This window comes from Anser cygnoides, chromosome 9, assembly GCF_040182565.1.
Source record: "Anser cygnoides isolate HZ-2024a breed goose chromosome 9, Taihu_goose_T2T_genome, whole genome shotgun sequence".
Classification (NCBI taxonomy): domain Eukaryota; kingdom Metazoa; phylum Chordata; class Aves; order Anseriformes; family Anatidae; genus Anser; species Anser cygnoides.
Window position 1 is genome coordinate 23,018,621 of NC_089881.1, and position 24,991 is coordinate 23,043,611.

General features: G+C 41.1%; 2 protein-coding genes across 3 annotated transcripts in view; one reads left to right on the forward strand and one right to left on the reverse strand.

Moving 5' to 3' along the window:
• LOC106031968 (neuroserpin) overlaps positions 1–13,732 on the reverse strand; it is a 46,426-nt gene extending 32,694 nt beyond the window's left edge. Inside the window, exon 1 of the mRNA XM_048059376.2 lies at positions 13,585–13,732. The gene's annotated coding sequence lies outside the window, so the exon portion shown is untranslated. The remainder of the gene's footprint in view (positions 1–13,584) is intronic.
• A 94-nt stretch (positions 13,733–13,826) lies between these two features.
• PDCD10 (programmed cell death 10) lies at positions 13,827–24,949 on the forward strand. 2 transcript variants are annotated; one of them, XM_048059455.2, is made up of 8 exons: positions 13,827–13,986; positions 19,790–20,002; positions 20,806–20,859; positions 21,842–21,959; positions 22,521–22,647; positions 23,002–23,080; positions 23,380–23,462; positions 24,229–24,949. In XM_048059455.2, the coding sequence occupies exons 2-8, from the start codon at positions 19,907–19,909 to the stop codon at positions 24,308–24,310; spliced, it is 639 nt and encodes a 212-aa protein (XP_047915412.1). In that variant the 5' UTR covers positions 13,827–13,986; positions 19,790–19,906; the 3' UTR covers positions 24,311–24,949. The 2 variants fall into 2 exon arrangements, with proteins under 2 accessions (XP_047915412.1, XP_013030110.1); XM_013174656.3 differs by lacking the exon at positions 13,827–13,986 and adding an exon at positions 14,520–14,801.
• The last annotated feature ends 42 nt before the right edge of the window (positions 24,950–24,991 follow it).

Genomic DNA, 24,991 nt, shown 5'->3' on the forward strand with positions numbered 1-24,991 from the left:
GTTTGTGTTTATGAGAACTGATGCTGCTCCAAGTATCCTCTCCATGATAAGCCACTTAAAGACCACACGCAGGGAGCTGAATTTGTTTTAATCTCCCTTACTCTCCCACACAGAAACTTGTATCATGTTAGATCTGAAAGTAAATGCTGAAGCAACTCATATGACCAAAAGCAAACATGAAACACTTGTGTTGTTCACTGGCTTGCACCTATACAGTCTCCCTGGGGCAGTATGAACATACGTGGGGCAGGTTTCACCCAAATTTATGTATTTAAGATTGTAAAAGTTTATAACTGGAGAGCTCCAATCCTTTACAAAAAGCAACCGACACATTGCCAACACCTATATTCAGTGAAGAGTCAGGGTTGAACCTCAGTCCCCCTCACCAAAAATATGACTACTTGTTTTCCAGTAAGTCTTAGGTGTTTCCTTTAAGATTTCCTATGGCAAGTTAATATTAATTCTGCCCTTTGATAGAATATAATACTAGCCCCTTATTTTGTATTATAGACTATGATTCATGCGCGTCTGGTATTTTACATTGGTGGGTAAGACACACACCCTTATGAAAAATTAGGTTAATCATCTTAATTAGCTTGGCTTTGAAAAATAAACAGGCTAACCTGAATTCTTGTGACTGTATATATGATTTCAATTTTCAAGCCCTCCGCAGGTTATTTGGTCAAGTCTAAATGAAGACATTAAACAGGTGAGGTGGACAGCTGTACCTCAGAGCAAGGGATTTTGACCCCACTGCATGCCACCTAATTCCATTAACACAAGAGATTTTAATTTTCAATCAATACATCTCAGCAGCAAACTCATTAGCCAACAATCAGCTAGAACACATTGCCTCATACAGACCTCCTGCAGTTAGTGCAGCTGTTGCAAAGCACTGCCCAAAGCGCACAGACTTTTTAGTTACTCACTGCAGAACAGTTATTCTGGTGGTTCCAAATACACCCCAAAGTGTAAATGGGCAAAAGCTCGCCTCTAATCATACAAAGAAGCTGTTAACCCTTGAAGAAACAGATCAACTGTACACCTTGTAGGTTCTACACTGCACCCACCTCCATCTCATCATCATATGAAGTCCATCACCTTGATGCACTACATGTTTTAAACGATGGCTACCCTTCCTATTAGAAGGAGAAAATCAGGCATGGCAGTGGAATTAAAAGCAGAAGCATTACTTACAATATGAAGTTATCCACCCGATGTTAATTTCAAGCTTATTTCTCCTTTGTTCAGTAAGGAAACATGGACTATAAACGCTCCAAGTGAAGAACCATGCTCAAAGACTTGCTTTAAGCAGTAAACTGCCTGTGTACAGGTGGAAGCAATTTAACAGCATCAGGAGTCCAATCCTGTTTGACATTCAATGGCAGGCACTTCTGCATGGCTTAAAAAGCAAATGGTAATCAGCTGAGACATCAGCTTGGTGCTTGTTTTCATAAAAATATAGAGAAGCCAAGTGCAAACAGCAAACCTTGAACAGGACACCTTTTCCAGCTCCCGGTCTGTAGTGACCTACCGCATTAATAATGGAATAAAAACTTACCCCACGTTTTCCTCCAACACTAAATTAAAAAAGCTAGACTTTAAACAAGCCAATCTTCATTGCACACAGAGTTGCAGTATTTGCATGTTTACTGTAGCTACCAAATACAACGTTAATGATGTCAGACAAACACGCACTTGGCTAGGTAAGACTTATGTCTCTATCCAGAAATTAATAGCCTAACATTTGTCTCCCGTGATTCACTGGGTTTCAGGAATTGTTGCCATGTACTAGGAGGGGCAAAGAAAGGCCTAGTAAAATAATGGATTAAGAAAACTAAGTATAGCAAGACTTGAAAACAGGTTTATCAGAGCTGTAATTGCAAGTCTGAATGGTCACAGTTGATCCCTAACCTCAAACAACTGTCTGAACTCCCAATCTGAGGCTGCATTAGAAAAAAAATCTTTAGTGTGGCCTTATTAAACATCTTTAAGGTTCTTTTCATTTAACCTGCTTATATAAAGCTTTTACTTCTTCTTGTGTGTTTTTTCCAGCCTAAATTGTAACGTTTTGTAACGTTGTGGCCTGAATCATAGAACCAAGTTAGACCATTAACTACCTCAAAGTCCTCAGGTTGTACAGTTTTGCTGAAGTCTCATCATTGTCTTTTTGCTGAACTGTTTCAGGAAGGGAACAGGACAGGACCCACATTAACCTGCTATTTGTCAGCTCACCAACCGCTCTATAACAATTGCTCAGCTTGCTTCGCCCAGGAGTGCATACTGTTAACTTCTTTTCCTGCACTGTCCTGATCACACTGTGGATGTCTCGGTGTATTTGTCTTCTGGTGTTGCTAATGAATCAGAGGTCTGGATGGTTACTGTGAAATATTACCTTGTATTCTGAAGTAGTACTTTTCAAAAACCAGGAGAATTTTTTATGCCTAAGTAATTTACTCCCGAGCTTGGCTGTGACTCCAGCCCAGCTCTGAATTCTTTAAGGCAGGTACTTATTTTTGTAATTGGACTAACAATGATGCCAGTTGAGGTAGCCAAGTATCAAAGTAATGTGGATTTAAAAGCTCAAAGTTTGCCAGTTCGGGGTTGTTTTATTCCAGCTTTTTTTTTTTTTAAATCAAAAAAGAAAGAAGGTGGAAAAAAGGACTCTCACTGCTCCGATTCCATGCACACAGTAAATGGGATAAGAACAACCTGAAACTGCAGTAACCAAATGCCAGGTTAGACTAAATAGTTCACAACAAAGACAACGAAGCTCTGGAACAGACTGGCTGGGGAAGGCTCTAGGTCTACCCAACATCCCATAGAGTCATTTAAGAAGGTGAGGCAAGCATATCAGGAGTCAAGGAATGGTTGACTGGAAAGACAGATGAACTGGATGAGTGAGTTTTGAAGTTCTTCATATACAGCATACATTTTCACCATCCCCATGTTGACATACACCTCCTCATATGCATTGACTTCAGGGCCTTGTATAGCCTAAATGATTCTACGGAAAGTGAACACCAAGAAGGGTCTACTGCGAACTCTTGGTTCAATGCTTATGCAATTCTTTGGCAAGGCAGGCATGAAAGGTTCCAACCTCTGGTTGGAGTCTCACATGAAAACAGGGACTATGTCCACACTGCAAGTTTTATGGCTGCCTTATAAAACCCATTAGGAACCAAGTTTTGTTCACTATTCATCTTCACTGCTATTTAAAAGGCATGAAAAAAATATTTCTTTGAACTATTACAAAATATTGAGCTACTCAATTTGCGTTGGGTTTCTCAATCCATAGGGGAAGAAGTTAATGACAGAGCCCAACTGTGCATTTATCGTCCCAGCACCAAGTCACTCACTGTATGTCCAGAAGAAACATTGACAGAGTTCATCTCGCTTTACAGAAGCTGCAGTTACCATTTTTAAATAACTGAACAATTAACAATATGCTACTTCTCACGTTATGAAATTGAACCAAAGTGGCAAAATGCTTGAATTTAGCTCAAATGCCAGCTTATTGTGAACGTGGCCTCTTTTTGTTCCTATATACAACGTCAACACTCGGGGCTGGAGATCAGAGAGCAGCACACCAGAGTGCAGCTGAGAACAGGAGCAGCCAAGCACAGGAGAAAGCAAGCCTCTTACTGCCTAAATGAGAGAAACATTCCAGGAAAAAGGACTATTTCTAATCATAAGATAAGCAATTCTGAGGAAGTCAGCCTTTGATACACCTGTTTCCAGCAACATCAAGAAGGACAGATTCTGACTAGCTACCAGAGTTTCACTGGACTTTAAGTGAGCAACAGCAATTAATTTCAGCTAAAATATCTGCTACGTTCTTTAACAGATTTAATAAATATGGATTCAATTCAACAGTCAATATCCAAGAGATGTTATCAGTGATGAACTGAGCCCACAGGCATAACTGTGCCAACTAGAAGGTAGGTTTCCCCAGACAGAAAAAGTACTTTGCATATTTCAAGATCGTATCAACTTATCTATGCAGAACTAGTGTCCAGACAAATCTGCCACGCATGAGTGGGAACAGTCTGCAGTTACAGCTGAACTCTGGAATACCTGAATTAACCAATAAGATACTCACATTTTTATTTATTCCATAAAATAATATAACTAACATAGTAAACTTACTGGTTAGCTACATTTAAAATACAATTACTAACAATTAACTATTTGCACATATTAGACAAGCAGCTAAAACAGTAATTCTTTCCCCTATAATATCCAGGGCAATTTTTAGAAGATCTAAATACATTGGACTTCTATTAGCTGGAGGGTGACTTGCAAAGCATTATAGCAAGAATCTATTAATAAAATTTCCCACTTCAAACCCTTAAGCCATTCATCTGGACCCCAAAACCCAGACAGCAAGGATACAAGGATGTATATGAAAAAAATTTTCTACTTACCATGTTTTTATTGTCAAACATTTTCTTACAACAGAAGTAAGGAAACTGTTCTGAAGGAAATGAAAGCAGAACTACCAGTCACTTAATTACAAGAACTGCCTTTTTTTTTTTTAATGGAAAGTCAGACTATTGGGAGAACGGTAACAACCTCTCAAAAGGGTGCCGTAAAAATCATTTCACCCAAGCCTGTCCCACACATTGGGTCCTTTTTTCCCCCTCCTACTTCCCCAACCATCCTTTGTATTTGTAAGGAGCTAACTGAAGAACAACCAGGATTGTTATTGTTCAGACTTGCATAACTGAGCTTAGAAAAAGATTCAACATGGAATTTTCTAGCAAGCCTAAGAACCACTGAAAAGAAGAAAGCTTTAGCTACCAAGTCATTTCTGGATTTTGAAACTCTCAACCTTAGTAGAGAAGTTACAATAAAAATATGGCATTCTGGAAAATGAGCATTAAGTTAAAAAAACAGTGAAGGAAAGAATATATGATTTTGGAGTTGAATGATACGCAGGAGGGAATAAGAAAAGGAATTGAAGTTAGAATCCTAGAATTAAGATTAAAAGGAAAACAGGTGGAAAAGCCAACAATAGTATGGGCAAGTATGTAATTATAGATTCAGTCAAACCTAACCTAACATCACATTTAAGGATTAGATAGATGTTATTAAGCAGTACTGAAACATGCTCTAAAAAAGAAACAAATGTTATTGTGCCTACCTCCCTGAAAAATACAGGGTCTATTCGAGAAGTACACGTGCATACAAACCTCTCATGAGCTCACAGAATTCTGTTTATGTAATGAAAAATAAAATTTGCCAATACAGGAGTCACGTAGATCTAAAATGGACATTTTATGTAAGAGACCAGCCAATAAAAGAAAAACACTGAAACATCATTGATCTGTAATACAAGAACTTCTGTGGCTTGGTGTATTCACCAAGATAGCCCAATACCTTTGTTATGGGTTATTGATATTGTGCTTCTGAACCACTACTTAAATACTATCAAGCTGCTAGCTCCCACTGAGATACTGACCTAGCCACATCTTCCTTGTTTTGAATGCAGAAAATGATCATGAATTGGTACATACAGCTGTAGACTAGTAAAACCCTAACATTTCCCTTAGGGAAGTGAAGGGATCCCTACAAAGCTAACAATTTGTAGCTTTTCTTGACACACAAAACATGGTTATAGCATAATTTAACTTTTACAAGAACTTTGAATTGTGTGCTAATTATCCTCAGGTTCAAGTCTTCCAACCAAATCTACATGTCAGCCTCTGACATGCTTACATCCATACAGAAGCATGTTGTCACCTCATCGGGTCATCACTTCCAACACGCCAGGATATAGGAAAGGTCTAAATACCAGCTTGCACAGTACGTGTTAGTTCTTGTGACTCCCGTTTGCATGACCAGATCTAACATGCTTTCTGAGAAGTATTTTTTTTTTCACATAAGGACTCGTTGGGCCCTTTTATTAGAAACCTCCAACAAAAACAGTGGTTCATCCAATGTACATACACAAGATTAGCCCAAGGTTAGATTCTGCTTTAGAGGCTACAGCCCAGTACTACTCAGGCCAGGAAATACTCTAAACCAAATAAAAAAATATACCAACAAGAAAAATAAGCGATTTCCCTAAGCATTTCCATAGCTTGCATAAAGACGTCAATTACCATAGCTTGTCTTCTAAATTAATGATTCACAGTGATGGATTATTCATGCAAGTCGGCCAGCTGAACATTATACTTTGACTCTGGGGAGAAAGTATAACATGTCTTAATTAACTATGTTTTGTATAAGCTAGAAGACAGTCAGAAACATTTTTCATTAATGTAGTCAACCAGGTAAAATGTAAGGAAATAGAACTAGTGGCGGCTGAACAAAAAAACTTCAGTACCCCCCATAACTCACAACTGAAGTGAACTGGATAGAGCACATTGCTTCAACTAAGCTCTGTAAAGTAGTTCCAAAGTGCTGTTTAGTTGAACAAACAGACTTCAGATTTACTCCATTTAAGCATGAAAGATGGGAAGTTCACGTTAATGTTGTCTGCTGTACACACAGCCTTGCAAGACTTCAAGGATGGAACAATTTGTTTCAGAAGGGTATCAAGTATTTTCGCACCATTGAACAAAATTCCACTCAACGCTGAGTTTTTCTACAAGTGAATGATGCATCATCACCTTTAACATTTTTCTAAATGAATGCTGTATTCTAATGACCTCCGTGAACACACATAACATTAACAAATATCATGAGTAGGCTTACGTAACAGATCAGGACAGTGCAAAACACCTCTAATTCAAACAATACCTAGGTCTTACAACTGTTCGCTTTCAGACAGTGTTATTCAACCACTGTACTGAAAGACTTGCAAATTAAAAACGGAAAGTCTATGACAAATGGTACCGTTTCTTCTTAAAGTAAGATGAATGATCTAATATCTCAAAATCTATTGCAAGATGATCTAGGATGGCAAAGACAACCATGCCTGATGAGTATCATGGCCACCTAGTTGCTTACATAGCTTATATAAAACACATTAAGGTTGTTAAAAGTATTAATCTCATCCATATTGACCTATACCTTTCTAAAGCTAATACCCAGGTGCCTGACAATCATTATTGGATTTTACTTTAAGAAAAGCCTACTTTCATTTTATGCTGGAGAAATACAGGTTAAGTATAGATTAAATTACTTGTTTTCAGACCTTAGTAGCAGACAAGGGAGTTTTTTCTTCTTTAGAACTAGGCTATCTATTGTAATAAGTAATTAAATAACTCGTGGATAGGATAGTTACAGGGTTATTTCAATTAATACGAAACTCATTTAAGAAGGGATGGAAAATATCAACTCAATTCATTTCTACAAACGTTGACATGACAAACAGCGGGAACGCATACAAGGCATACATCTTCCTCTTCAGGGCTTTCACTGCAGGTAAAGATGATACCATATTAGATAGACTTAGCTTCTTCTAACATTCTTATCTGCAGATTTGAACTTATGTTGATTGCTTTTCCTTCTAAATAGGAAGATATAATAAGAGTTCTTGTTGGGGAATATGCTCTTATCACATCAAGAATTTATTTTCGTTGTGAGTTTGTCCTCTCAAAGCTAATTGGTATTTTGCTGTCACTTCATATATGAAGATGTGGTATTAGTCCACATCAAACCTGTAAGTGATATCATGATACTGTATGTGTATTTTCCTCCCTCACACATGAAGTTACCAATGGCATTTTCATTCATGCATATTATCCCCTCAAAACAAATCTACTTACAGTCAATTCATTTGACTCAATCTCCTGAATAACCTCTGCGTCTGCCCTGCTGCTCTGCATCCTCCATAATACATTTCTGCTTGCTTGTTTTTCTGATACTTGTTTTTCTCAGTATCTCCTCATGAAACTAGTATTCTGCTTTCTTTAGTATTTCAACACATGCACTACAGGGTGAGCAGATGGAAATTGCCAGCTACAGATGATGCTGAGTAGCTTCTGTGCAAGTGGAGACTCCAAACGTTTCCGAATCCACATGTTATTTGTGCTACCACGACATTTTCTGTGCCTCGGAGACGTTGCAGAGGACTTATCAAAGGCTCTCCTACAGGAGACTGAGCACAGCACGGTTACAGCATGCAGTGGCCACACCGGTGACAGAAATGAGCAGCTGCATTCAGACATGAATGGCACATGAGCCCGTCCCCAGGAGGAAGAATGAGCACAGCCACAGCTGCAAAGCACCGCAAGTGTTGTTTCGGGCTGCTTATTCCTTCAGACATCATTCTTCTGTTAGGAGCGTTACCTCATGCCTCACTGAATTTCCAATAGGTATTTAGGGATGCTCTTTACACACCTGTCAGTTGAGGGGCAGGGGAAGTATGTAGAGAAGTTATTCATCAGCCACTCTTGTTTCTCTTGTTTCTGACTAAAATACATTTTAAAACACTTCTTCCAGGCAAAGTTCATTGGGGTTATATTTCAAAGACTATTATTTCCTGTTTGGACTGGTAGCAAACAAATTCCTCCTATTTACTCTAAAAGGAAACCAGCCAACATTACTGCAGGATGCAAGCAAGATCACAGCAATGAAAGACCAAAGCAGTGCTGAACAAAGCTCTGCATCTCCTGTTTATATCGTAATTGCAAGATGGTTCGGTTGTTCTCTTGGAAGTGCCTTCAGAGATTCTCATGCACAACTGTCCTCTTATTCTCCACTCAACTGGGATACCTCCAGTAATAACTTCTAGGGAATAGGGAGAAATGGGGGAACAGAATGAATTCTGCAATGGCTAATCACTGCCAGGGAGCCACAGGACAACTTGCTGAAACAAGATCTCATTTTTCACATCAAACCCTGGAATGAGAGGCATATTAAGCATTAAACTAAAAGGCTATTCTGTGATCTTCGACTCAAATGTCAGCTTTGACAAATATTATCTGAATCTTTATTTTAGAATAACAAAGTCAGCTTTTTTTTTTTTTAAACTTTACAGGAAGCAACTGTTTTTATTATAGCAAAGTTATTATGAATACTCTACTTCGACAGAGGCTTATAGTCACCATATGTAAGTGCACATGCTTTTAGAGACGAAACAGAATTACTACAGTGTTTTAAAAGTCCATATCCAGTCTAATAAGATACTAGTTTATTCCTTTTTAATACTTGTAAGAATCATTAGACATCTTTTGACTCCCACTAATGACTTTGGTTTTGGCAGACATTACTATTTCCTCCTCCTGCTTTCTGAATAAATCTGAAATTAACAAGTCAATAAACTGATATATTTACAGTAAAAATAACTTGGCTTTCTTCTCATCTTCCTCCCACTCCTCATATTTCTCTTTGCAGATGATAAGGATACCATTCACCTGCAGGCTTACATGTACTCACAGCTACATGGGTAGAGACCCAGGCATCTTTCCTTTATATCAAGAGGATCTCAAGTTGAAGACCTGGCATTACAGTAGCTGTTTGTGTTGTCATAGGTTTTAATATCTTTAAGTAGTTTAGAGCAAATACTTCTTTTTTGAAATAGATATCTGAGAAAGAAAACATGAGTTGCTTCAGTGAACTTAAATTGCTATGTGAAGTACCCAATCATTAAATGCTCCAAGAACTGCTTTAATTTAAATGTACAAAGAAAAGCATTCCAAAAGGGCAATTTTAGTGTGCCAATTAAAGAGATGTCTTAAATCTTTAAACCTATTTTCTTTCTAGCTATAACTTATATAACTGATATGTACACAGGAAAAACTGGGGCAGTAAATGCTACCTCAGACAGAAATTGCAGTTACTGAAAAATGGCATTTTGCTCTATTGTCAAGGCAGGACGCAGTCTCCAGTGGCTCAGTGATCATGAGGAATTGAGACAGGCTGTCTTCAGTAGAGTACCCAGGCTCCTAACACCACCCTGGCGTGCCAAGGTCAGTTAAAAATAGCATTTAAAAGTCTATAAACAAGTTCTTTAGCTTTCTCCAAACTTCTGCAGGAGAGCCAAGGGCTGGACTGGCATCTGTGCTTTAGAAGTACTGGATGCAAAATGCAACTAGTGAGCAAGAGCCTGGGCATATTTTACTGCAAAAGCAATTAAAGTGCTTGCTGCAGTGTCTGAGCACAATTCACAGAATTCAGTGAGAATTCCTGAAGTAAGAGAGTGTCTTAAGTACATTGTTAGAAGTTAAAAAGCAATTGATAGTTCTCCCTTCTCACACATGAAAAAAAACAAGCCTACTACAGAGAAGACAATGCATGAAAACAGACAAGCACAGGAACTGAAGTCCTTCCAAGGCTTAGAGGGATCGTTCTGAGCTAACCAGCACTTCTGCTTGCCTAGTTCAGAAATCCCACTACACACACAGCGCGGTTTCAGTTTTGACAGGAGGGATCTTCCCAGAAGCCAGCTGTCCATTAGACCCATCAAGTCATCATGAGTTTAAATTTCTCAGACATACACAGCGTATTAGGTACGCTTTACATTATTAAGCAATTATTAGTGTAGATGTAATGGTAATCCTGAAGAGCTGCAGGGTTGAAGCACAACCAGATAAGCAGAAAGATGCCCTCTGATTAATAGCCTAGTGATTTGGTTACATCTGAGCACAACCACATTGCTCAACTTCCTCCTCCGAGCAGGAATGTTACTTACTATTAATTCTTCCAGGAAGAATAGTCTCAAGATTTGAGAAAATATTCCTAAAGAATTATCATAATATTTAAACACTAAGCTAAACCAAAAATCCTCTACAACACAGAAGGTCAAATCTTATTAACTTAAAAGCGAGGCACATGTTTAACTCATTAGCTTGTATCAACACAAAATTTTCTCTTTTTCCATCTCATAGCTACAAGCTGCTTTGCAATGATTCTAAAAGACCAAAAGGGATGGGGATAACTCGTGCAGCTTTTATCACATTAGCCACACTCTGCAGTTTTCATAATCATTAGCTTTGAAGTATATTAAACAAAGCAGAATGTGACCTTAGAGTTGATATTTTAATCACACCCCATAAAAACAACTCCTTATCAAACATTTCAGGCCACCAAACGAGATGCCGTTCAGAATTACTCAAGACACGAAGAGGCAGTAAAGAACACCACTGCTGCCCTGCCAGGGAAACCAGGCAGTGACCACCCTACCAGGGAGGGCTGTTTTTTAGGGACAAGTCACTAGACAGCTCATGACCTGAGCTTGCTTGAAGAAATAACAAGCAACTGAACATGTACGAGACTAATAGGAGAAATGGAAGCTTACTAAGGCAATGTAGCATAGCTTTGCTTATTAGCAGACTGCATAGATTATGTTATCTAAGTTTATATTTAGTGCAGTGTGATTACTAAAATTCCACTAACCTTCTGACATCCAGTTTATAAGACTAACAGTATTCAAGATGCAAATTAAACCCAAGAATTTTAAAGATGTTTCCAAATTTAAATTAACTACATTGTTCTTAAGTGTATATGAGCAAAAATAGTTATCGCTAATCGCAGTTGACTATGTAGATGTCTTTCCCTACCATCTGTCCATTACAGTGACATGTAACCATTAATACCCACAGTATCAACGATACACAATTATATGTAAAATAGAGAGAACTAGGCATTAATTTTTAAACTTATGCTTACATTTTGATTTGCAAAATCATTTGACTAGCAGAATGATGGAGAAAAGGGCAACCTAAATACAGAGCATAGAACAAATGCATCTTGTATCAATTCATATTCAGCCTGTTTTACAAAGGCAGAATAAGTCTTGCCTGCTCAGAACATGGTTTGCCAGAAATTATTTTAAGAGGTATTCAACCACGTCAAACGTGTCTTCATAGATGAAGAGCAACAAAATAAATTTGAGTTTGAGAAAAAAAAAGTTAGGTACGTTAGTTGAAAAATATTCTAAAGACCTAGAAGTAGCTAGAACTTGATGTGAAGAATCCTAACCTTATTAAGCTTCAGATAAGCATATGACATTTATTCTGTAGCTGCAAGTGTCATCTGAGCAATTACAGCGGTGTAGTGGTCAGACACACTCCCAGAACCCCGTCAGACTGCGTGCATACCTTCTATGAGAAGAAAAGAGGTTACAAGAAACGTATCTTAAAATCAAGCACCAGAAGCTCACCACAGCCCCACGCTGCAGTAGGAACCAAGTCACGTAACAGGTACGTTAATCCTGGGGCAGTTTTGGAAGCAGCTTGATTGAGGCACGCTGCTGTAGCTAGAGGGTTCAGACACACAGGGTACTGCGCGGTTTCAAAAAGAGGTACGAAGATGAGTGACAACGTCAGGAATACCTTCCCATACACATGACCAAACCATTCACTGGAAGCGGTTGACAGCGTAACAGAGTCAAAGCAAATTTCAAAACCCAAATCAGCCTGAGAACATTAACACCTAGGACAGACAGTCTTGCAGAATCAGTACAAACTCTGCAGCTCATGCAAGCTATGAACAGCAAACTTAGCCTCGCCACAAACCTTCACCCTGTACTACCTCAGGGTTGCCCTGTGCAGTCCTGTAGAGCATCCACAGCTTGAAGTAAAAAGCCAACAGTCATCCCTCCCTTTTCCCTCACCTCACTGAGCGTCACTCCTCAGCACACTTAGAGCTACAACTGTTCTGAAAAATACAAAAGATGTAAAAATAGCAAAGAATGAAACTGCTCTAAAACATCAGTGCTTAAAAAGAAAAAACATCATAAAGCATCCTTAGATAGGATAATCTATTTTGAATGTTAACAGCAGCAGCAGGACTGCAGCTTTATAGCTTTAAAGCATCCTAGTTTCACTGAGAAGTAAGAACGCCACGGACAGGCACATGCCTCAGTCTGTGCTATGACATTTTGGCAAACATCTCTCACCTCAGCAGGGCAGCATCATCTCCTACTGGGCTGAAGTACTGACCGCATCAGGCACAGGGAGACAAGAAATCAGGAACCAGGGACAGCAGGCGATTAACGACGAACAGCGCGTACAAACCCTACAAGTTATGAGTAGCCCCTTACCACCACGACACGCAGAGCATCTGACACAGGAGGTGACACGCACACCTGACCAAAACAAGGCGAGTTGGCGCGGCCAGGAGCCAACTCCGCACACACACCGAAGCACCGCAAACCTGGTGCTGGCTCCCCAGCGCTGCTCCTCACCCGCAGGGAGGACGACAGGGACCAGGAACAGGCACGGGGTGAGCACGGTGCCCCTCGGGCAGACGCCGAAGCCTCCCCACTTCGCATCCCAGGGGGACGAGAAGTCAGAGCCCCGCTCGGCGGGCACAGCGGCTCACCCACCCGCGGGTTAGCGGCGGGACCCGCGAGCCCCGCTCGCGGCAGCGAACGCCACGCAGAATTTTTAAAAAGTTAGGCACCAACGCATCAAAACCGCGGATACAAACCCAAAACGGCGCCGCACGCCCAGACCGGAGCTGGTTGTTAACGCTGACACCTCCCGAGCCCCTCAGCGCCCCCCGGCCCGTGCAGAGCCCCCTCAGGGGGCACCCGTGAAGGCAGCGGCGGGGGCTCCCCTCAGCGCCCCCACCCCACGCTAACCCCGCAGCGGCCGCTCCCCGGCGGCTCCCCCCGCCGCCCCCAGCCCCGCTGCGCTCCACGGGAGCCCCCCCCCAGAGCCCAGCCCCGCTACGTGGGGCACTCACCGGCCCGCCGCCCCTGCCTGCCCGCCCGCTGGGTGCCGGTGCGAGCCCGCCCGGCAGCGCCACCCCTCGCCCGCCGCCCGCGCCCCGCCGCGGGCACTGCCGCTGCCGCCGCCTCCCGCGCCGGGTTATGCCCAGCGCCCCGCCCCGCCCCTCGCGCCGATTCGCCTCCTCCTCCTCCCTCCTCCTCGCTCCCTCCCTCCGCCCCGCGCTGCATTGTGGGGCGGGCGGTTGCGGCCGGCGGACTACAAGTCCCAAGGGGCCCCGCGGCCGCCCGGCAGTTCCGGACAACGCCTGCTGGGCGCTCACCGCGGCGGGCGCTTCCTCCTTGCGGGCGCTTCCGGCGGCGGCGGCGAAGCCCCCCCGGGGAGCTCCGTGGGCCCGGCGGGGCGGGGGGCGCCCGAGGTACGGTGGCGGGGCCGGGGCTGCCTCCTGCGGCCTGCTCCCGCTGAGGGCCGAGCGCGGGGAGGGAGGGAGAGAAGGAGGGCGGGCGAGGGTCACCGGTGCGTTTGCGTAGGGCCTGGCTCTGCCCGTGGGGCTGCGCCGCGCTAGGAGCGTAACGCTGCTTCCAGAATCGGGGGCCGGCGGAGGGCTGAGGGAAGGCGGCGGGCGCGGCTCGGGCCTGGCCGGGCGGGGAGAGGCCGGGGGGGGCCCGCACCGGTTTGGGGGGGCCCTGAGGGGCCCTGCGCGGCCCCTCGGGCAGCCCAGGCCCGGCCGCCGGCTCCCAGCCCGTCCTCCTGCCTCCAGCAGCGCTGCCGGGCGGCGGAGGGCGCTGGCAGGGCCGTCCCGGGCCCTCCCCGGGGGTGAAAGCAGCGGGCGGCCCCTCGGGGACGGGCGGCGGCGCTCTGTGGGGACCGCCCGTTAGTGGGGGTTTGGGGGGGTCCCGTCCTGCGGCTCGGCTAGGCAGGGACACGGGGATCTCTGGTTATAGCTGGGGTCCTGTGGTCCCTGTGTGGGGGTTTAGCTGCTCCCTGGTCTTTGTGTGCTCGTTGGGGAGTGTTTGTGTGTGTGGAGGTTTGTGCCTTATCTCCTAGCGCCTGGTGGAGTAACGCAGCCGGCGTGTTAGCTTTGCTTTCGGATTCCTAAGGAAGAGGAAAACAACTTGAAAAAGAAACAAGAAAACGCTGTTGTGGGTATACGCACGCAGAGCTCTGTCCCCTTTCGCTTGCTCAGTGTTACAGCTCTCAGTGGGCAACTACTGAAATTGGGGCCTGCTCCAGGTGAGGTAGTTTCTCTTGTAGGCACACAAAACCGTGTTTTAGGGCAGACTAAACAACTTCCATCCTGAAGTTCACAATGCGAATTAATTGTCAGCCTGATCTCGGAGTAGGCTTGAATTATTTTGGAGTTGATGCGAGCCTAAAAATAGGCATCTTGTGTTTATTGCGGTTCGTGTGACTTGAATTAGTCACACAAATTGCCCTCACAATAATAAAATGCATAAGCAGTCATGCTTTGTCTGAGTGAACCCAACCGTTAGTGTGTTACACGTGCGTGGAGATGTTGGAAGAGTGCATGTCTCTTCCAGCAAGAGACGTTTAAAGATGCTTTTAAAACTCCAATCTTATCTTCTGATAACATTCCTTTGGTCACCTCTTCAAACTGCCAAGTATTAGAAGAATAGGGAACCGGTACAGCAGAGTGCCTTTTTCTAATTTTCTTGCCATCTTCACTGGTTAATAAGGGAAACTTAAAGGCACCCAGCTATGCAAGGGGTAGGTGTATAGTTAAAATAGCACACTGTAATTTTTTCTCTTCTGTAAAATTTGCATCTGCAATTAGTCAAATATCTAAGCTCCCTTCCGCTGCGCCCATTGGTTTTACACGTAAGGGCCAAGAAGACCTTTGCCCTTAAAATCAAGATAGACATCATGTTAAGCGCTCTTGTCCTTCCCCACCCTTTCTTCCTGACCTTAAATAAGTTGTTCTGGTAACTCAGGGGGGTCTTGGAGGCTTTTCCTTTAACCCGATCTTCTTGAATCCTCCCCACAAGAAGTGGAGCAGAACTTTTTGGCAGTAAGGATAACCTTTCTGTAGCGGGAGCAGAGCTGTAACTTGGCTCTACCCATAAGGCAGCCATTGAATTAATGGTTCTGGTAGATTGCTGCCTCGGGCCTTCTTCCTCTTTAGTGCTTTTCTTAAAGAAAAAACATCTAAAGGTGCTTAAAATTTTCTACATTCTCCAGGCTCTATCTACATCAGATGGAGCAGAGACAACACTGGTGGTGCAGGTGGATCTCCCGATGACATAAGTGACCAGTGACGTCCTGCCAGAGTTTCCATTGTTTTGAAAGTCTTTAAAGGTCGCGGTCGTGAGACTGCTGCCTTCTCTTTAAATGCTCTTTCAGAAGCTAATACTACACAAATGCCTTTCTTTCATAGATCCCTTGCCTTGTCTTCACGCTGGCCAGTGAGCAGAGGTGGGTTTGGGAAAGATTGCTGTGCTCACTGGTTGTTTTCTTATTAGGTAGCTCGGTTCTTCTGCTACATGATCTTTAGTGCTTGACTGAAAGTCTGTCAGTAAGTGACAGGTTAGAGAAGCGAGCTTGCACCTGGGGCACTTAGCACAGTACCTGTACGTTTGGGGAAATTCGGTGTTTCTTTTTACCCTTTTTGGTTTACAGGAAGCTTATCTTAATGTAGCTTTTTTCCCCTGACATAGTTCAGTTGGATGATTTTAAACATCGTTGGATGGGAATGGAGAAATAGGTCTATAACAGAATTCTTCAAAAACTTGTTCCTTGTCAAAATGTGCCAGTCCCCTCTGTGACTGCTGAATAGCTGGGGCAGTATTTTAGTGCCGAAATGGTGAAGGTTATAACGTCGGATTTGTACTGACAGTGAAAGTACACTCCATGCTAGTACTTCTCTGGGAACAGAGCTTGATGGTTTTAACACTAAGCAGACAGGACTGTACTAGGTGGCATCTTAGCATTGTTTTCAAGTTGAAATCACCTTTAAATTCACTGTATCTGTCCTGTGTATTCTCTCTGATGGTTGATTTCATCTGATGCGGTGGGAAGCATGACCTCTGATCCCATATGCTGGGGAACAGGCTACATTTGAATCTGTGGGATCGCTGTTTAAAAAGAAAAATCAGGCTAACATGCAAATTATATTTGGCAGTCTGTCTATTCCCATGCAGTGTGTCCTTCGATCTTCTCCTTGTCTCCCCCATCAGAGCTGTTACGAAACTTGCCAGCTGAATAGCACCTTTTTTTGCACCTAATAGCAATTTGCCAGGATTTTCTGAGCCACGTGACTATATCGTGCTGTTCTAATGGACCATCTTTTTATGAGATCGTATTCCAGCTTTTTTGAGTGTCTAAGGGAAAAAAAAAAAAAACAGTTGGGAGGTGGAAGCAGTGTAAATTCCTCTCAAGGAAAACCACCTGAGATTCTGGTGAGCTGAAGTTACACTTTTAGGAGACGGTGTTGCCATAAAGCCTGGCAGCCAAGCAGATGGCTACTTTTGATCAGACACCAAAAGAAATGCTGAAAGCTCCCAGTTGCTGCATGATAATGTGCATTAAGCTGTGGCTTTAGCCAGGCCATCTTGAAGGCTATTGGAATATCTAATAATTCACCTAAATGATAGAGTTGACTTCTGTTTTCATGAGGATTTGGTCATAATCAGGACCTCTTAGAAGGTGTTGGTTTGTCATGGGTGTGCTAGAACCCATACAGTCTCTGTACCGCAAATGTGTTTTGGGGGAAGCCTTCACCACTGCCATTTAAGGCTGACCAAGACTGCAGCGCATCCAAGTTACCCCAAAAAGGTGTGAAGGCAGTCCTGGCCGCAAAGAGATAGCGGGGCAGTAACAGCAAACGGATGTGCTGGGCGGAGTGTGGGGTTCGTACGTGAGTCAGAGGAAAGATCCCGGGGTAAGGAGCAGCCGCTGTGATTGAGATACCACGTATATTTTCATACGTTGGCGACAGAAGGATTTCGAGTCTTTTGGTGTGTACATATATTTAAAGCCACCCCTTGCCTTCAGTCACAGCGCTCATACCCTTTGTGTTAGTACACATCCAAGATTTATTTACTTGGTTTGAAGAGTGTCGGTGCCTGGTAAGGAGGTAGGAGCTGGTGCCTGATTGTTTTTATATGGGGTGTTTAACCGTACCATGGATGAGTAACAGTAGCTTATGGCTCTTCAGGAGAAAATGAGTTCTTCACAATAGTCCGCGGTGAGGTTTTCATCATCATAAAAATCTATCATTTCAGTTGGTATTTTATTTTCTTTGTGGATACTGATAACCCATAAAACCGAGGTAATTATATCTAATGGTTATTTTGTCCTTCTTTGCCCTTCTCCAGATGATCAAAAATCTTTTGGGTAGACTAAAGCAACCTTCACTTACCTGTTTTTAACAACTTTTATGTTGACAGTGCAGTGCTTTAGTTAAAAAAACTTGCAGCCAGTTAGTCTATGAACGCTGTCTTCGGTGGTACTCTTTTGTGTAGGATCTTCCTGGACTGTTCATTTTTACTGAACTTCCAGAAACACGGGAGGAAACTGCAAAACAAGCAGCTTGCCCTCCAACCTGCCCCTCATGTGCCACAGTCCTTGGTGCAGGCAGGCAGTGAGTGTAATAAATAGACGGGACAGCTTGGGCTCGTGCTCGGGAGGCAAGCTTGTTCAGACGAGTCCCCCCCGTGAGTAGACTTTGCATGAATTTGGGTGACTCTGGATCGAGTTCTTTAAACGTAATCAACTTTTTAAGAAATAGCAAATATTCGCTTGTATTCTTCCAAGGTCTTGAATAAAACAGCTACGGGTAGGTGATGAAAATATGAGCCCTGACCTTCTGCGGCTCTATTCATGCTAACGTTTCTACACAGACCCCTTTTTATTTGAAGTCAGGGTAAGCCCTTTTTGTGGCTAAGGGGCTCCGCTCATGTACGTCTCGTTTCAAACGCTAAGAGAAATACAGATGAGATTTTTGCAATCTGTAATCCATGTCAGAAGGTCTGTATAAATAGCTGTCGCTTGTCACTATATTTATGTTTAACTTCTAATAATATTTTCTTAACTGTCGGCTATTTCTGTAACGTGACCGGTTCCTCCCTTGGTTTATCACTTTGGGGTATGTTCATACTGCCCAGTCCCACGCTCGGGTGAGGCGGGCGTGATATTTGCAGCCAGCCAAGTTCCTCCCTGTGCTTACTGTAGTCAATAACAAATTTCACTTAGCTATAATTACAGCTGTACTACTATATACTTGCCCTGGGCAAAAAGTTCATCTGTTTTTCTATTTAAATGGTTCAATGCAGCAGATTTTTAGCCAGTGCGGAACAAAAGTGGGAACATAGCTCCAAGAAGCGTCTTAGTATGTTTTGACCTGTTCGCGCTATTGGGAAGTGATATCGATTACTGTTGTAGCTCCTGCTCTTTCTGAAAGATTTTGCTTTATTCATTTTTCACTAAAGTATCAATAAAATCCAGTACTTGAACATACAGATGCCAGATGTCTAAAGGTTCTTGGGGATGGAAAATCTCCTCTAGCATGTTAAATACCGAGCAAATCTTAAAAAAAAAAAAAAAAAAAAAAAAAAAAAATATTTTTTGTGCATCTTTATTTCTATTTTGGATGTTAGGTCTTTAAGCTCCATTATGTTATATAAAATATTCTCAAAATCTTGACTTGTTGAACAGAAAACGTAGACTGTTGGAGAGATTGCTTATGAAGTGCAGGGCTACCTTCCTTTTTTCCACTTAATTCCTGGGTCTGAGCAATGATCACTCTGTGTTGGGTGTATGATGAGCTAGACTGGGTGGAGAACTTCCAAAACCTGGGTTCAGTTACTGGAACAATAATTTTCCATTGAGTTAACATAGTCCTGGACACACCCTGAGTGGAAAGATGACTGAAGACTCTTGCTTATATAAAAACAAAGGCGTAGTATTCACCATTTTCTTTATGGTGTATCAAATCAAATTACTTTCAGGAAAATTAATTATGTAAGAACTCGCAGTAAAGATTTTCTGGTAGTATGTTACTATAAAATATTTGATCACTTAATAAATTAGAATTAGGGCTTTAAAATTGCATGAAGTAGTAATTCTATATTTACTTAAGCTGATGTCATAAAATAATTCCTGCTTTCTGGGCAGGAAATAACGTTCTGTGCTTTTCATTTTTTAGAAATTGTTAGTCATTCTAACTCATAATTGTTCTTTTTCTTTTTTCCTCACGACATAAGGACGATATATTTCAAGTTCTTCAAATATTCTTGCACAACGAGGAAAAAGAAGAAACGTTTCAGTGAATGAGGAGTTCTTTGCTTCTATAGCATTTTTCTTGAGAAGTGGTTCTTTGAATGAGGATGACAATGGAAGAGATGAAGAATGAAGCAGAGACCACTTCTATGGTTTCCATGCCACTCTATGCTGTTATGTACCCCGTCTTTAATGAGGTAAGCTCTCTGCTTTTGCTGTAGAACATAGTAATCCTTTTATATCAGGAAACCTGATGGCAGTAACAGCCAGCTTAGCTTGATGGGGAGAACTTCAGGTGTTTAACACAGCCTTCTTTCTATGCCTTTCTTACTCTTTCACCCTGCTTTCCATGAACACAATTCCAAGCTCGTCAGTGGTTGCTAGTTGTCTTGGCCCTGGTCTCTTTTCTTAGCTTTTACAGAGGGTTTTAGCAAAAATGCTAGGTAACATTCGATTTTTTTCCTTGACACTGCAGTTCGTTTTCAGGTGGTCATTTCAGTGTTCTTATTTTCCTTTCATCACTGTAAATGTGCACGTAACTTTTTGCGAGGCTTTTTGCGAAGCTGTTTCAGCTCTAATGGTCACAGATCTAGCACGGCATTAGGAACTAGTGCAATCTGTGACAGGAAATAAGGTACAGTTTAACATGTACCTGTGAGCAGCTTGATGCATTTGTATTTTAACTGCTAATGGCTATAATTTAATAGGATACTTGTCTTTCTGTAAGTATCAGAGGCTGTCAAGATGTTCTCAAAATCTTCTGTCAGACTTCTGATGAAGGCTGAATAAAAGCAAAGTATGTCCAGTGACATGTCTGGTTATTTAGGGAGGAAGTCCTTTGTTTGGATCAAACTTCACACTTTCTATCTCAAATGAGACCAGTCTCAGTTCTTCTGCCAAGCACCTTTTTCATCATGCTGTGTAAGGCAAGGCATGAGTACTTTACTTGTTTTGTTCTGATAATGTTCGAACTGCTAATTGGTCTAAACTTTTATTGCAGCTAGAAAGAGTAAATCTGTCAGCAGCTCAGACGCTGAGAGCGGCCTTTATTAAGGTGAGAAGTTACTTGTATTGAAAAATGGTCATTTAAAAGGTAAATGATACGGTGAAGTTCAAAATAACTTTGCTTCCTTGTGTCGTCATGTTTGAAGATTAGATCTTTCTTAATCAGTAGTCTTAAATAAAAATGTGTGAACAATCACATGGACTAAGTTTGAAATGAGTGCACACATGAGTAGGAATCTGAATAATTTAAGCATATTGAGCAATTTTAAACAGAATCTTACTTTGTGTATGTACAAAAGGTAACAACTAAGCAATGCTTTGCTGTTTCTCCACTTTAAGTGTAAGTGTACCTAGATAGCTACAGCTCTCAGAACTCTTCCAAGTTAAATGTTACTTACAGCTGGTGGTAAGGGGCTGTGCTGAATGCAAATACCAGAAACTGAGATATTGGAGGAAATGGTAGTGCTCACTAAAAACACCCACGCTCATTCAACGCAGAATAATTTTTTCGATAGCAGCACAGGTAGTGTGAATATGTCCAGTGTTAGAATCTAGCTTAGCTTAATTTAGGTGTGTCATCAGTTAAAAGGAGTTTTCTGTGAAAAGGCAATTCAAAGATGTTTGAACATATGTGATTTGTAAGAGGCACACTTAAAAAATACCATGTGGAAGATGGGGGAGTTGCACCTGTGAATAAGTGAATTAAATTCTGGTATGTGCAATATCTTTGTTTCAAAGCAAAGTGTTTACAGGAATACAACAATACAAAGAATTTCGTTACAAAATATCTCTTACTCAAATTGAAGGGAGTGGAAGGGTTTATTGGAAAAGTTGCTTATACAAAACTACTTATGAAAAGAAAAATGGAAGAGTAGTTTTCAATGTAATATGCTAGTTTAAAACCATTAGACTTTTTAAAAATTTCTGGCAAATTGCTGCGGTATCTGAAGCAAATTACTTGGAAGTCTGCTTTTGTCCTTGCAATATTATGATTGATGGCATTTTTAAGAATAAATCCTCTCGCGATGCAGGCTGAAAAAGAAAATCCAGGTCTCACACAGGACATTATTATGAAAATTCTGGAGAAAAAAAGTGTGGATGTGAACTTTACAGAGTCTCTCCTGCGTATGGCTGCTGATGATGTAGAAGGTAATATCAGGTCTCTTACCTTGAATAAGCGTTTTCTTAATTACAGTGCCAAACAGGAGTATACATTTCTCTGTGCCCATTTTCAGAGGAAGTTTTCTGTTAATAGATTTCTTCTACCATGCTGAAGAATAGGAATAGTTGTTTTTCTGAATACATCTTTTGGAGGTACATATGTGACTAATAAGAGAAAATTAATTTTTAGAAGGTAGCTCACCTTCTGCAGATTTCTTCAAATTAAAAGCAAGTGTTGCACTGTCAGAGAAGGGCAGTGTATAGTAGGCTTAAAGTCCTTTTAATATTGCATTTAATTAGTGTAATGTCGTCAGGATTTCTTTTAAATAACATCTCCAACTTCCAATAAGAAAGGCTATTGTTGCGCGGTGTTTTTATTAATGCAGAATGTTCACTGTGGGTTTGTGGTCATGGCTGTCTTTTGTGCAGTCAGCCTTCAAATCCTTCCTGGCAATACTGCTGCATTTTGTGAAGCAGTGTTTTTTAGCTGCCACTAGGAACTTACTGAAAAATGCCGTTATTTTTTCCTCAATATGTCCTTTTTGTTAGAATATATGATTGAAAGACCAGAACCAGAATTCCAAGATCTGAATGAAAAGGCGCGAGCACTTAAACAGATTCTTAGTAAGATTCCCGATGAGATCAATGACAGAGTGAGGTTTCTTCAGACAATCAAGTAAGTACTGTATTATATATTTTTCTGCAGTTCGAGGGGATCAAACTTTGCATTTGTATCTGGATGCTTAAATGCTGTGGGAGATGCTAGCAACACTGTTGCTGTTGGAAAAGAGCTTGACCTGTGGTTATAAATGAGTGAATAGAGTTGAATTTTGTTAATGAAAGCCCCGTATTAAGAGACAGAACTTAACTTGTTGATTTTTAATTTGAATTGGCATGTTACTTGTCCACGTCTTTGGTCTTTGTACAGAAGGAATATCAGATAGGATGTAGGGCTGTTAGAAGGGGTTTAAATTCCAACATTTAAATAGTATAGCTTATTGATATTGCAACTCTTTTCATTGTCAAATAGGGACATCGCGAGTGCAATAAAGGAACTTCTTGACACAGTAAATAATGTCTTCAAGAAATACCAATACCAGAACCGGAGGGTATGTGAAAACTTTTTTATATGCTGTTTTTAATAGTACAAGAGGAAGCCATTTGATCAAAGGATTAATAGCGTAACTGGTCAGTGACATAATGCTTTAGAAGAGGGTGACTTCTCTGCATGTCTTTCTTAAAAATAAGTAAATACCAGAAAAAAAAACCAAAACTACCACCACTCTAAACCTAAAATTCCTGTATCTACATACTGTTTGCTTGTTTTCTTCTGTCTTTAATGTCAAGACCCTCATTGTATCCAACACTCTGTGATCTTATAACCTTTTTGGTGTTTTTGTTTTCTTAGGCACTTGAGCACCAAAAGAAAGAGTTTGTAAAATACTCCAAAAGTTTCAGTGATACTCTGAAAACCTATTTTAAAGATGGAAAGTAAGTATACTTTTGTACTAAATTTATACATAATGAAAAGGTCTTGTTTGCCAAACTAGTATGATTAGGGAAAATAAGACAAGATTTTTGTTATAAGGGCTGATATGTGTTGTTCACTTACCCCAAACATACTGAAAGAGACCAGTTCTGTTCAGCCCTGTGTGAAGTGAATGCTGTGGTGTGTGTTGTGGGCATAGGCTTTACAGTGCCTTGGGTATTATCAATATTGCAAGAAATACCAGGTAAGACTTGTGTTCCTTGTAATTTACATCTGTCTGAACTACATGTTCTTTTACCCCGCTCCCACCAGAAAGGAACAGCACTAAACAAAATCGCCTTGCTTACAGGTGTCACTTCTGAGATCAAAAACCTCAGTGGCCCCACACTTCTTTCATAACAAAGATTATTGAAATAATAGGTATTTGAGGAAAGAGTTGCAAATTCTGAAATTATCAGGGGATGGAGTGAAAAGAACAGGCATTTGATGATCATTTGCTCTACTCTTTTTTGTAGTTAAAACCACAAAGCTAAATAGAGAGCCAAAGTCTTTTAAGTTCCTGCCAATAAACATAGTCTTTCTAGAATTAGCTATGCAAGTAAGTCTGTTTGCCAGCTGTAAACTTCAGGTACATCACAATATGGTAAGACATCAATACGTTTCCAATTTGCCTAGATGCCAATATATTTAGTTACCCTGATTTAATGCTGTATTTATTGAACAAAGTTTTGAAAAGTGTTTAAACTAATATCTTTGTTTTTCTACCAGGGCAATAAATGTGTTCATAAGTGCCAACCGACTAATTCATCAAACCAACTTGATACTCCAGACCTTCAAAACTGTGGCCTGAAAACTGTATATGTTGAGAGTTGTACTTTTCAATGGTGAATAGGGTACCTTTATATGTAAATTTTAAAGTTGACTGTATAAATTATCAGCCCCTCTTTAGGGGCCTAATGCAGGATTTTGAATGGGATTATTGCCATCTTACACCATATTTTTGTAAAACATTGTAGCTTAATCATAATCTCACAACGAAGATTTTTTGCATCACTTTTTGCTATTATCATTCTTTTCAGAATTATAAGCCAAAAGAATTTACGCCTTAATGTGTCATTATGTAACATTCCTTATAAGAATTGTAAATATTTGGTGTTCTGTTTCTGACATTTTAACTTGAAAGCGGAAAACTGCAAGATTATGTATTTAACAATATTGGTGGCAAATATTCAATAAATAGTTTACATCTGTTAGACTGTCTTTTTGTATGTGAACAAAAAAGCATAACTCATCCTTTTAGAACTGCAGAGCATACATTAAATGGAAAAATTAAAACTGGGTGCTTAAAGTCACTGGCAGTTCAAATCAGTATAAAATGAGGGTTTTTCCTTAAAACTGAGATTTTGGTTGTGATCCAATACTAGACCAGAATACCAGAATAATCATATTAAAATGTCTTTGACAAAGTAATAAAGAACCCAAGAAGTGAGGTGTGTGTTTTGGTTTTTCGTAGAAACTAAATCCAACTTAA

What these genes read in the sequence shown, in the direction of transcription:
- PDCD10 (XM_048059455.2), top strand. Translation starts at nt 19,907, where the DNA reads ATGAGGATGACAATGGAAGAGATGAAGAATGAAGCAGAGACCACTTCT. An exon ending in TGTACCCCGTCTTTAATGAG is followed by an intron (nt 20,003 to 20,805) that starts GTAAGCTCTCTG and finishes CTTTTATTGCAG; the next exon opens with CTAGAAAGAGTAAATCTGTC. An exon ending in AGGTTTCTTCAGACAATCAA is followed by an intron (nt 22,648 to 23,001) that starts GTAAGTACTGTA and finishes ATTGTCAAATAG; the next exon opens with GGACATCGCGAGTGCAATAA.